Source organism: Saccopteryx leptura, chromosome 13, assembly GCF_036850995.1.
Source record: "Saccopteryx leptura isolate mSacLep1 chromosome 13, mSacLep1_pri_phased_curated, whole genome shotgun sequence".
Lineage (NCBI taxonomy): Eukaryota > Metazoa > Chordata > Mammalia > Chiroptera > Emballonuridae > Saccopteryx > Saccopteryx leptura.
The window spans coordinates 14,323,473-14,336,941 of NC_089515.1; the positions used below are offsets into that span (position 1 = coordinate 14,323,473).

Here is a 13,469-nt window from a genome sequence, read left to right on the forward strand (position 1 = left end):
TAGACCTGTGTCTTTGGCCGGGGTTGAACACCTCTAAGCCGAGGGCCTGGTCACCTCCCCGAGACCCTGGCTCTGGGCATCCTGCAGTTTAGCCGAGCCTCCTACGTGCTGCCCAGCCTCTCCCCAAACCCCTGTCCTCGGGACCAGAGGGTTCGTGGTGGGATGCTGCAGGGTCCGCAGGGGTATCTGAGCTAGTCCACAGTAAAGGCCCCTTCTATTTTCTCTCTGTAGCCCTGGAGCAGCTGCTGACGGAGCTGGAAGACTTCCTCAAGGTTCTGGACCAGGAGAGTCTAAGCAGCACAGCCGTGGGGAAGAAGCGTGGGCTGTCCGAGCTCCTCCGGCTTTACATCAAAAGCAGCAGTAAGTGTGGCCCGGGGCCGTGGAGAGGTCCCCGAGGACGTGGACAGGTGGTTGTGCTGGCAAGGGCTTCCACAGCGAAGCTTCACAGACTGTGAGGTTTAAACACCAGACATTTCTTTAACTACAGTCCCGGAGACCACAAATCTGAGCTCAACGTGTCTCAGACTTGGCTCCTTCTGAGGCCTCTCTCCTTGGCTCATAGCCAACTGTCTACTCCCTGGGTCTTTCGACCATCCTCCTTCTGCCAGTCTGTGCCCAGACCTCCCCTTCTTCTAAGGACGTGGGTCATACTGGAGCAGGGCCCGCTCCAGTGGCCTCGTTTAATGTTAACCACCTCTTTAAAGACCCCTTCTCTGAATACAGTCCTGCTCTTAGCTACTGAGGGCTAGGATTTCACACATGAATTTTGAAAGAATACAGTTCAGCCTATAACAATAATGTAGGGGAGGTAACTTGACTGGAAGCCCAGAAATCTCTACATATTCAGTTCTCAGCCCACGAGAGAGGTTTAAACAAAGTGTCCTCAAAGCACTTCCCTTCCTGGTTGAAAGTAAAGAAGGGATAACAGACTCAGGAAAGAACAGCAGAGGCTTACTTGAACACTTGCCACTTAGAGGCGTATTAACTTGTTTCATCTTCAAGACAGCCCTGTGAGGTTGGAGCTGTCGCAACAGGCGGCCACTGAGCCCCGGAGAGCTCACGGCACTTGCCCAGTGTCTTATAGCCCAAGAGAAAAACGGGAAAATGCAACTTTAAGAATTTGTAAATCACAGAGTGCGATGTCTTTTTATATCGAGGTGGTTTGCAATGCAGTGGGTTTTTTTTGTGTGTGTGTGTTTTTGGTTTTTTTTTGTATTTTTCTGAAGCTGGAAACGGGGAGAGACAGTCAGACAGACTCCCGCATGCGCCCGACCGGGATCCACCCGGCACGCCCACCAGGGGCAACGCTCTGCCCACCAGGGGGCGATGCTCTGCCCCTCCGGGGCATCGCTCTGCTGCGACCAGAGCCACTCTAGGGCCTGGGGCAGAGGCCAAGGAGCCATCCCCAGTGCCCGGGCCATCCTTGCTCCAATGGAGCCTTGGCTGCGGGAGGGGAAGAGAGAGACAGAAAGGAAGGAGGGGGTGGGGGTGGAGAAGCAAATGGGTGCTTCTCCTATGTGCCCTGGCCAGTAATCGAACCTGGGTCCCCTGCACGCCAGGCCGACGCTCTACCGCTGAGCCAACTGGCCAGGGCCAATGCAGTGAGTTTTGACAGTTGTACACGACCTGTGTACCCACGACCCCAAACAGGACAGAGAAGATAAGATGTCTGTCATTTCAGAAAGTTTTTTCTCGCCCCTACCCTGAGCATCCTGTCCTGTCCCCACCCCATGAAAACCATTGTTCGGGTTTCTCCCACTCAACCCACAGACTAGCGTGGAGTTGCCCTTCCTGGGGTCTCAGACAAATGGAATCATACAATGTCTACATTACTTCTGGGCTCAGGAGGGTCATCCATGTTGTGTCTGTACTTTCTTTTATCGCTGAGCGGTGTTTTATTCTGTGAATATGCCGCCACCTGCTTATCCGTCCACTTGTTGATGGGAATTCGGATTTTTCACACGTTGGGACTATTCTGAATAAGGCTGTGCTGAACACTCTTAGGGACATACCAGTAGTTTCATTTCTAGCACATTCAGTTTTGTTTTGTTTTGTTTTTTTGTTTTAAAGAAAAGTTGAGAAGTCCTAACAGTTCAGTTGAGTTTATTTTTATCTTGGACATTTGAGAATTGGAAATGATGGTTGGGGACAGTCAGGGGCCGGAAGAGGGCATGTCATCCATCTGCCTCTCGGCGGGAGCAGCCTCGGTCTGTGCCAGGGGAGGGACGTGCACCTGCTCTGGGCATGGCAGTCAGGAAGCGCTCCCTTACGTCCCACCTGAGTCTGCCAGGCTGCATTCAGAGGGCCCTCTGCCTGGTCTTTGTTCCCAGTGGAACCAGCTTCTGTTCTCTGAATAACAGACGTCGTAAAGCTGAACACGCTTGCGGCGTGCCCGGCGGCCTTCAGTTCCGGTGACGTCATCCTGGCTCCCTTTGTCTTTCCTCAGAGGCGCGTTCCGTGCGCCCGTCTCCCCGGCTCCTCCAGGCTTTGTAGTGAGCGTCTGCCAGCCTGCTGTGAGTGCTGGCCTGCAGCACTTCAAAGGTGGGAATGGCAGGTGGGGAAGCTGCCTTCCAAAGCAGGTGAGTTAGAGAGGGATGAGTCAGCCGCGGAAGGATCCACGCATGGGTCCTTTAAACGGCGCACCCCCCGGCCCTTTGCCATGGGCTCTGACCTGAGGCTATTCAGCGATGAAGAACCTGTTGGCAGTTTGGAAACCCCTCTGTACCGGGGTCTGAGCTGTGGCTCTTGGTTCTCACCACTCTGTCAGAGCCCCCTGTGCGGGGTCCCCTTCCTGTAGGAGGACCTTTGTTTCACACTTGATCTTGTGTGTTCTGCCCTTATAGCATCGGGCTTTCCTCCCCTCAGTCTCTGTAGCCTGCGAGGGAGTTGTCCCCATCTTACCAACAGGAAAAGCGAGGCTTGGAAAGTCGCTTGAGGCCCATGGCCATAGGTGTGATGGGCAGGTGCCTCTAACCATTGCACTCTCCTTAAACTCCAGTGTTTCAGATTAATCTATATGGCACAGGACAGATCCCCAAGGCTCCCCGAAAACCAAAGCACCCGTCTTCGTCTCAGCCTCTCTGGGTACCCTCCAGAAAATTGGCTCAGCCTGGCGGAACTGACAGGTAGAGGCAGGCTGATCGTTCTGAGGTAGCCTGTGGTCTACAGTGTCTGGGTCACTGTTTTTCTCACAGCTTTGTGGCAGAGTATGAGTGCGCGTGTGGGTTCTACACTTCTCAAATGGAATTTTCCATTTGGGTTTTTTCATCTTGTTTTCTTACTGAAGCACCAGTTCTCCACTAACCGGGCTGTATATCTGGATGGTGAGGTCTGTTTATTGGGGGCCTGCTGTGTGTTTCTGCCTTGATCAGGCAGGGGCCTTCCCCCATGTCCTGCTCAGGGACAGTTGGAAAGTTCCAGGGGCTGCCCCACTGATGGGAAGAGCTTCAGATGCTCTGTCTATCCAACTGCAGTGAAGAAGGTCCATGTGTCTCCCCACCACCTGTCACCCACCTCCCTGGGGAGGACCGCCCTCAGCAGGTGTGACCCCCCCCCCCCCAAGGAATCATGTACTCACTCGGGGCGCAATGGAGCTCTTTTTCAACCACCCCCTAGGCTGTCGTTATTTCCACACACCTGTGCGTCCCTTCCATTTGGGTCTCCTCCCCCACCCCTGCGGACTGTGGCGTCCGTGAAGGCAGAGGCGATGTCTGTTTTGTTCTCTGCTGTATCCCTAGCACCTGGTGCGTTGCTGGTGGCGCTCGGTGCACATCTGAAGATGGACAAGAGGGTTCTCCTCCCCAGGCTGCCGCTGCCCAGCCCCGGGACAGTGCTGCAGCCTCCCCTGGAGGGCCGTGTTTGCTGGGCTTGTCCCACGATGGCAGGTGATCCTGGAAGGCTCCTGCTTACCAGCCTGGAAGGTACTGGACCAGCAATCCTCTGAGAATAAAAACCTAGCTGACCATGGCCTGCAGATCGCCCCGGCAGCCCTTGGGGTAGCCAATGCGAGTTTTCTCTGTAATAAATCTTTCTCTTGAGAGGAAGCACCTGCTCAGAATTCCACCAGTTAAAACAATAACAAATCTTGCCCTTTATTTTTTCTTTCTGTATGAGAGTGTGGGCTTAGTCAACACTATGGGAAAATAAAGACTTGCAAAGTGAACAGTAGACAACATTATTTATGCTCCTCAGATTCCTTTTTTGATCTTTATCAGGGACGTCGGAATATTCTTCTGTGGTTGTGGCTTGCCTCTGTGTTCTGCGTTACATTGTTCTTATATTTATAGTCGCTGCATGTGCATGTGTCCACGTGTTGACAGTTCACATACTTTTTCTGTTTTGCTGTTCTGAAATGTGACCCTTTAATTGAACTGTAAGTCTTGGCTATCTCTGAAAACTCATACTGGCCACCTCAGGGGCTGCCTAACTGTAAGCCTTGGCTATCTGTGTAGAGCTACTTGATTTTTCAGTGTTGAGTGAAACATCCACTGATGGATGAGCATTATTGTTCAACCAGACTCCTCTTAGTGAGCATTAAAGTTTTGTTGGCCCTGGCCGATTGGCTCAGTGGTAGAGCGTTGGCCTGGCGTGCAGAAGTCCCGGGTTCGATTCCCGGCCAGGGCACACAGGAGAAGCGCCCATCTGCTTCTCCATCCCTCCCCCTCTCCTTCCTCTCTGTCTCTCTCTTACCCTCCCGCAGCTGAGGCTCCATTGGAGCAAAGATGGCCCGGGCACTGGGGATGGCTCCTTGGCCTCTGCCCCAGGCGCTAGAGTGGCTCTGGTTGCAACAAAGCGATGCCCCAGAGGGGCAGAGCATCGCCCCCTGGTGGGCACAGCATCGCCCCTGGTGGGCGTGCCGGGTGGATCCCGGTCGGGCGCATGCGGGAGTCTGTCTGTCTTTCCCCGTTTCCAGCTTCAGAAAAATACAAAAAAAAAAAAAGTTTTGTTGTTCTTTTTTTTTTCTTTATAGAGACAGAGAGAGAGTCAGAGAGAGGGATAGATAGGGACAGACAGACAGGAACAGAGAGAGATGAGAAGCATCAATCATCAGTTTTTTGTTGCGACACCTTAGTTCATTGATTGTTTTCTCATATGTGCCTTGACCGCGGGCCTTCAGCAGACCAAGTAACCCCTTGCTCTAGCCAGAGATCTTCGGCTCAAGCTGGTGAGCTTTTGCTCAAACCAGATGAGCCCGTGCTCAAGCTGGCGACCTCGGGGTCTCAAACCTCGGTCCTCCGAATCCCAGTCCAACGCTCCATCCACTGCGCCACTGCCTGGTCAGGGCTCTTGTTGTTCTTTTTAAAGAAACCTCATACACTATTGCAATGGACATCCTCAAACAAAACTGTGTTTCCCTGGTGGAGTTTATCTCTAGGAGAAATTTCTGGCCCTGGAAATGCTGGGTCAAAGAATAGGAATGCTTCAGATTAAATCATCCCTCGGAATCACTTCCGAAACGGTTGCGCCGATGAGCACGCTCTCCAGTTTGTCGTTGCCAGTGGCAGGCACGCTGTCAGGTGTGCCGACGTGCTGTGGCTTGTTTCACCGCTTTCCTAGTATTGAGACTGGGAGCAAGTGCCCAGGTCATAAGCTGTCGTTTTAAATCTTTGTTACTTACAAGGTTCCTTTATTTTTTCAAATGTCCTACCATTTGTGTTTTGTACTCTTGAACACTGAACAGTTAGGCGGGAACAGACAGTATTTCATCACGATTTTTGGTATCCATCCTGTGCAGACAAGAAAACCAGAATGTTTCCCAGAATTAGACGAGTCATAGCAGAGCTTGGCCATCTCCTGTCTCCCTGCAGAGCACTGTCCCCTGCCCACACTCTGGAGAAGGTACTGACCCAGCCCCTCTGGGACACAGGAGGTGGAGATACGCACATTGTGGCTCTCTGTGTTTGGACCTTATAGTTCCCTCCATGGACCGCTGCAGCCCTCGGTGTGGAGGTGATGTTGCTGACTGGTCCTGGAAGGGCTGGGCCCTGGGCTGGCGACCCCATGTGCTAATGGTGGAGGACAGGTTCAGTTCTCCTCCTGTTCCTCTGAGTTCTCAGGACTCTGTTTTTGCAGGCCTGTTGGCGCCAGTCTCTGCGCGGTCTGTGGCAAGGAGCTGACTGGCGCTGAACTTCCTCCTTTGCGGTGGGGTAGGGGTGGTGGTGGTGGTGGTGTTGAATTGGGTTCCTTGGCTCGGTAACACAGTCTCCAACCACTGGAATTTATCAGCCACGGGTTTCTAGGAAATGCAAATTAAGGGCCTGAAAGAAATGGAGAAGGGGTTGTAGGAGGAGAAACACTAGGATGAGTTTCCTCTGCAGGGTTCTGAAGGAAGGGTCCTTGGGCATTAGAAACTGAGCAAGTGTCAGGAGACTAGCCTTTCTCTGCCCCACATAGGCACTGAGAAAGCGACAACCTGCACAGAAATTATTCTAAAGGAGGAGAAGGGATATGCTGCCTCAAGGGACAGGGAGAGCAGGTGGCTCGGAGTGCTCCCGTTCCGATTCCCAGCACACTCACCCCTCTAAACCCAGAGCTCATGATTTGAATTTCTCAGGCTCCCACAATGGCACCCCACGTAGAGGCCTGGGAGTGAAACTTTCAGATCCTCAATGTGACCTGTCTTATATACAGACATTGCTCTGATTAGTCCATGCAAGCAATTCAGACTAGAGTGAGAATGGCTGATAGGAAAGATTTTCCAGTTTAAATGAAATGCTAGGAAACCCAGAGAAATCTGAGGCAAATCGTCTTGCCCCTTGAGATTTCTATACCCTAACAGGAAAACAGTCCACAACTTGTCATTTCTCTTTTTTGGGTTATCTGCCAGCTCTCGGTGTGTTGGACTCTTTTGGTCAACTCAAATTGTTGTGTGTCTTCTTGGAACCCAAGCAGATGACACTGTCTCTAGGGGACACCGTTTCTCTCTGGAAGCCTTAGAATCACACGAAGCTGTGTCTTCCATCTCCCCTCCGCAGGTTCTGATGAGGAGTACATTTACATGAACAAAGTGACAGTCAACAAGCAACAGGATGCTGAGTCTCAAGACAAAGGTAGGGGCTTGGGCTGCTGAGGGCAGGGCCAGTTCTCAGGACAGGGAAGGTGTAGGGTCCTTTCCCACCCCGCCCTCCACTATCACCCCGCCCCCTTTTCCCAGCCAATACCACAGACGGGCCTGGTGGAGATATTTTTGGAAGTCACATTCTGTCTGATGGTATTTCGGGTTGATGTATTTTGGGATGTTTCTTTGGGCCACCTCCTCGCCTCCCTGTGGTCTTGCTTTCCCCTCGTGGATGAGGAATCTGTTCCCCAAAACCTCTCCGTTGTTCCCAGCATTGCCCCAGGAATAGGAAGTCATAATCCAGATGTTTGAAGAAAGCTGCAGTGGACGGTGCCGATCCCGGGCCTCCAGCTTTCTGTCCTTTGATAGCAGTCTAGATTTTATATTTAGGGGTGGGGGTTGTGGGTGGCACTAGGGAGAGGACACGGCGCTGTCAGCAACTGCCTTAATAATAAAGGGGTTTTTCCCAAAGGTGTTCTCTTTGGCAGAATATTTTACCTTCCATTGGAAGAACATAGTTTGTCCTCCATGCTCTCTTAGTCTCTGTTCTATTCGCTACTTTTTCTCTGACAGCCCTCAGGAGTACGGCTGGCAGGCCCCAGGGAGGCCCAGAGGCTTGTAGGGGTGTTTAGTCTTAGAAAAGCGAGAGTCAGAAGCCCTTTCTCCCAACTCCCTGTTACTCAAATGCAAAGGCTTACTGAGAGGCCGAGACCCAGAACTTCGGTCCTATTAAGAGCGTGGCTTCAGAACATCAGCCACCCAAGCTCCAAGGTCAGATCTGCCCGAGCCTGTCTGTCCCAGGGCCTCATGGGGCTGAAATGGTCAGACACGGAAAAACCTGTGGTGCCTTTCCTTTAAAGGTACCCCCGGGGTTGGTGGTTAAGATCTCCAGTGTGGCTTTTCCACCTCCTGCCCCATTGCCAAGCCTGGAGCCCAGTGGAACCCACCAGTATGGCAGCAGCCGCTCTGCCCGGGGCCGTTGGCCTTCCGGCCAAACTGCGGCAAGGAAAGAGCTGTAATCACAGGGTCGGAGCTGAGAGTGGCTTAATTTAGTGACCACAGGGCAGCTCCTCTGCTCGCTAAAGCTCTGCGGCCAGGCCATTTTGGACCTGGGGCAGGTGGAGGAGAGGGCGCGGAGCCGGCCCGAAACCCACAGCAGCTCCTTTTGGGGAATTTGTGCCGGGGGCACCGCTGCGCCCTATTCTCGAAGGGAAAACAACACTGGCTCCAGGGGCCAGCGTCCTGGGTAATTAACACCTGCCCAAATAGAACTCACGGGCACATGTGACCAGACATTTCTGGATAATGAGAGCCTGCTGTGAGGCTGGGCAGCCCTCACCGGAGCCTTCTCCTGCTTGCTGCCCACAGCGCCCGCGGAGCAGAACCCGCTGACCAACGGGGAGCCCCGCCAGCACTCCACGGCCCCTCAGAAGAGCCTTCCGGACCTGCCGCCCCCCAAGATCGTAAGTGTGGGTCCAAGACCCCTGATTTCCCTGACGTGGGCCCCGTGAACTTGCAGTTGTTTTCACAGGTATCAGTCCACTGAGTGACTGGCATTTCTGAGTACCCGCCGTGTGTCGGGCACGGAGCAAGGCCCTGGGAGAGACCAAGCAAAAGGCAGCCTGTCCGCCGGTGACATCATTTGCTCAGGGCCATAGTACTAGGATGCTAAGGGTCATGGAAGTGGGGAGATCAGGGAGGTCACCTTCAGTAAGTGCCACACTGCGTCTGGGGCCATGACAGGCTCTCTACTCAGCACCACATGGAGCCGTGTTCAGCTGCAGTCACCAGCTCAGGCCACAGTGCACTTTCAGAATTGTAAGTCACGTCACACTGCATTTCCTGCTTGGACTCCAGCAGTAGCTCACATTGCACCTAGGGAACAGCATCACGTTTCTTAACATGGTCCTGGGGCCTGCCTGGTGCGGCCCAGCAGCACCTTCTGGCTGCTCGCACGTGCCTGTCACGGGCCTCCCTTCTGTTCCTGGACTGTGCCACATGGTCGGTCCTGCCTCAGGGACTCGGTACTTCCTCGGCCTGGCTCATCAATGGCTGCCGGCTCTTCATCTCCTTGACATTCTCAAACGGACACTCCCTGACCTACCTACATCAGTCTGTCTGTCCTACCATCCAGTTACCACGTCCAGGGCACTTGCCACCATTGAAATGACCTCATGTACTTATTATTTGTCTGCCAGGCTAGATATAAGCTCTCTCGGACAGGGGCTGTGTCTGTCTGTCTCTCTCTCTTTAACAACCGTATTTTATCGATTTTATAGAGATTTGGGGAGGGGAAAGAGAAGTATCATTTCATAGTTGTTTCACTTTAGTTGTTCTTTGCATGCTTGTCGTATGTGCCATGACCAGGCAAGCCTGGGGGTTTTGAACTAGTGACCTCAGCATTCCAGGTCCATGCTTTATCCACTGTGCCACCACAGGTCAGGCAGGAATATGTTTCTTATTTAGTGTTTAATGTCCTGTGTCTGCTCACAGTGAGCCATACATACACCCACGGTGGGAGGGAGGGAGGGATTATGGAAACATAGGCCTAGGTTCAGATCCCAGCCCTGCCAGGTACTAGCTCTTTGACCTTGAGCAAGTTGTTAAGGCAGGGGTCGGGAACCTATGGCTTGCGAGCCAGATGTGGCTCTTTTGATGGCTGCATCTGGTTCGCAGACAGATTTTTAATAAAAATAATAACATTAAAAATATATAACATTCTCATGTATTACAATCCATTCATTTCCTACCGCTCATGTTCATGGTTGCGGGTGGCTGGAGTCAATCACAGCTGTCCTCCGAGACAACACCAAATTTTTATTGGATAATGCGTTATGTACATGGGTCGTTGTATGGCTCTCATGGAATTACATTTTTTTTTTTTTTTTTTTTTTTGCATTTTTCTGAAGCTGGAAACAGGGAGAGACAGTCAGACAGACTCCCGCATGCGCCCGACCGGGATCCACCCGGCACGCCCACCATGGGCGATGCTCTGCCCACCAGGGGGCGATGCTCTGCCCATCCTGGGCGTCGCCATGTTGCGACCAGAGCCACTCTAGCGCCTGAGGCAGAGGCCACAGAGCCATCCCCAGCGCCCGGGCCATCTTTGCTCCAATGGAGCCTTGGCTGCGGGAGGGGAAGAGAGAGACAGAGAGGAAGGCACGGCGGAGGGGTGGAGAAGCAAATGGGCGCTTCTCCTGTGTGCCCTGGCCGGGAATCGAACCCGGGTCCTCCGCACGCTAGGCCGACGCTCTACCGCTGAGCCAACCGGCCAGGGCGGAATTACATTTTAAAATATGTGGCGTTCATGGCTCTCTCAGCCAAAAAGGTTCCCGACCCCTGCATTAAGGTCTCTGGCTCTTGTTTCCCGGTATTTGAACAAGAGGAATGTGAACATCTCTTTCATGAGGTTGTCCTGTTCGGTGGGCTAAAGCTGTGCATGGCATACCACGTTAGGATTCAGTGAGGTGAGCAGCAGCAGCATTTCATGGGCGAGGAGCCTGGAATCAGTGCTTTATAACGTCCTAACGTCCCACAGCCTCGAAGCGGCCCAGTCAGAACTCGGACCCAAGCTCTTCCTTCTTTCGGGTCTGGTTGGGGTGCCTCCTCGGGAGGTCTGAGGGGAGTGCTGGGGTGGGGGTCCTGGGAGGTCAGCACCAGCAGGAGGCTGTGTGGCTCCACGGACACTGAGCCCCCACCAAGCCATCCAGCATCGAGATCTGTGGGCCTCAGATCCCACAGCACTGAGGGGGTGTCGACTGTGGGCCGGCCCGTGTCATGTATGCCTTCCTGAGGGGTGGCAGGCCCCTCAAGCTGCTCCCCTGTGGCCACACTGGTGGGGCCTGGAGCGCGTGGGACCGTATCCTACTGCACGAGGCTGCTAGAGTTGGGTGACAGCTGGCACAGGCTCAGCTCGGGCCAATGAGACTGATGGACTGAGCCTGCGTCCCTGGTGTCCCCACTACGCTGACAGGTCTGGTGACTGCCACAGTCTTGGGCACACAAACACAGTCCTCCTCCCCATCCATCTGGGGGTGCCTGTTGCCAGTTTTTCATAAGAAGAAACAGAGGCTCACGGAGTTAGAACAACTGGTCACGACCCCTTCCCGGGAGGTAGCAGGCCAGGACTGGAATGCACGTTCTCTGAGGCCTCCTGTACTCAGACTGATCTTTTTAGCGGAGCGAAGACACTAGTTCTCTTGCTTCTAGAAATCTCTCCTTGCTTCCTGCCCACTTTGTGGGTCCAGACGACTTGTCCACTCCACTCCCATCACCTGCCACTGGCTGCAGCCCTGGAGGAGACGCTGGGTTTCCCTGCGTCCCGGTACTGCTCGCTGGGTGGTGGGGGCGAGGTGGCCGCCCCTCGTCAGGGCAGGGAGGGTCCTGAATTCAATGTCCGAGTCTGGCCAGGGTCTTTGGCTTCGGTGCACTGGAAGTGTGATCGCCGGCGCCCCACCTGGGGCAGATGCTCGTGTGCCGCAGGCCCCCGGGCGGGTTGGGGCCGACTTGCTTTGGAAGTCCGTGCTTTACAAACGTGGTGGTGGGCCGAGAGGCCCGGGGTCGGGACGGGCTGTAGTTACAGACGCGGTGGTGGGCGGAGAGGCCCGGGGTCGGGACGGGCTGTAGTTACAGACGCGGTGGTGGGCCGAGAGGCCCGGGGTCGGGACGGGCTGTAGTTACAGACGCGGTGGTGGGCCGAGAGGCCCGGGGTCGGGACGGGCTGTAGTTACAGACGCGGTGGTGGGCCGAGAGGCCCGGGGTCGGGACGGGCTGTAGTTACAGACGCGGTGGTGGGCCGAGAGGCCCGGGGTCGGGACGGGCTGTAGTTACAGACGCGGTGGTGGGCCGAGAGGCCCGGGGTCGGGACGGGCTGTAGTTACAGACGTGGTGGTGGGCCTCTGGGACGGGCTGTAGTTACAGACGCGGTGGTGGGCCGAGAGGCCCGGGGTCGGGACGGGCTGTAGTTACAGACGCGGTGGTGGGCCGAGAGGCCCGGGGTCGGGACGGGCTGTAGTTACAGACGCGGTGGTGGGCCGAGAGGCCCGGGGTCGGGACGGGCTGTAGTTACACACCGGTCTGGCCGCACAAGGCCCAGCAGCCCCTGTGGTTCTGGTGCTGGCGTTCGTTCTTCCTTGGCCCGTTGCCGGGGGCACTGGGTCCAGAGAGGCTCCTCCGTGGAGAGCAACCTGGTGTTGGAGTTGGGGAAAAGATCACCGCCCAAGAATAACACAGCCCCAGGGTGGCCTTCAGACATGTGGTCATTATTCCTGTGGACAAACTCCAGGCCCTGGGGACATTTCCAGCAAAGCAGCTGACTTGACAGTCTTCCCTCCTCGTGGAATTTCTCTGCTGAGGACAAGGGGTGCTGACCGCCACTCTTCCCAGGTCCCTCCTACTTCTGTCCTGGGCTCCCCCACCCCCACCCCAGGGAGCTTCTGGGTGTGGAGTGAAAGGGGGTGGCCGGCGTGATCCGGGCTTCCTCCCCCTCCCTGCACGCACGCGCGTGCACACACGTCTGCTGTCCCTCGGGTCTCCTCTCTGGTCAGATCTCACTCAAGGGGCCATAACTCTTAGTCCAAGGTCTCCAGAGAAGTGGCATCGGAGCAGCATGGGGAACAGCTGTGTCCCTGGCTCCGAGGGAGAGGGAAGGGGATGTGAGCAGCAGCAGCACTGCGGGAGCATGAACTTGGAGTGACCCTGTGACCTCTCTTCTTCAGCCAGAGAAAGCCTCAGCCCTCCCCCCCCCCTGGCCCCCAGAGCTTCAGGGTGCCGTGGTGGCTTGTCCACCTAATTGTGTGGCCTCAGGCTCGCCAGTGACGACAGCAGAAGCTGGCTGTGTGCCAGTGGTCCCCCGTGCCTGGGGCTGGGCTAGGAGTATGGCCTCTGTCCCAGGCTCGGGCTGTCCTGACTGTCTCTCTGGTGTCGTGGGTCCCCTGCACTTCCCTTACAGAGTCAGTGGGCAGCAGACCTGGTAAGCAATGGAAAGAAGGGTCAGCCAAGGGCCTGGAGCAACCTCGTGGATGTGGCCAGTGACTCAGGCAGCTGTGGCTTCCAGGCCACTGGCTGCAGAGCCAGGTGCTGTGGTCACTGCAGGAGAAACAGATGTTGGCTCGCACTGTTTATGCTCCTGGCTAGCACAGCCGTCTCTACTCCCTCTCCCCGTGGGGGCCTGAGCGCGCCTCGCCCCTGGTTATAAGTGAGCTGTTCCGTGAGGGGGAAGCAGCCTGGACACAGAAGGACATGGTCATGGTCAGTCTGGGGCGCTGGCCGGGTCCACTAGCGCCACCCAGGAACCTTCCACAGAGCGCTCTGGGGCAGGGTGCTCAGAGCTGCAGGGCCACCACCATCTCCAGCTCTGATCTCAGTCAGAATTGGCACAACACAGCCCCCTGGCCAAACCCACAGCCACCTG

At 55.2% G+C, this 13,469-nt stretch overlaps 1 protein-coding gene across 2 annotated transcripts in view; it reads left to right on the forward strand.

Moving 5' to 3' along the window:
- The window catches only part of AFAP1L2 (actin filament associated protein 1 like 2), a 103,566-nt gene that overhangs the window by 62,417 nt on the left and 27,680 nt on the right, over positions 1–13,469 (forward strand). For both annotated transcript variants that reach the window (XM_066355123.1, XM_066355124.1), the window contains exons 2-4: positions 232–360; positions 6,975–7,049; positions 8,426–8,520. In XM_066355123.1, the coding sequence (XP_066211220.1) occupies positions 232–360; positions 6,975–7,049; positions 8,426–8,520 (299 nt within the window). The remainder of the gene's footprint in view (positions 1–231; positions 361–6,974; positions 7,050–8,425; positions 8,521–13,469) is intronic.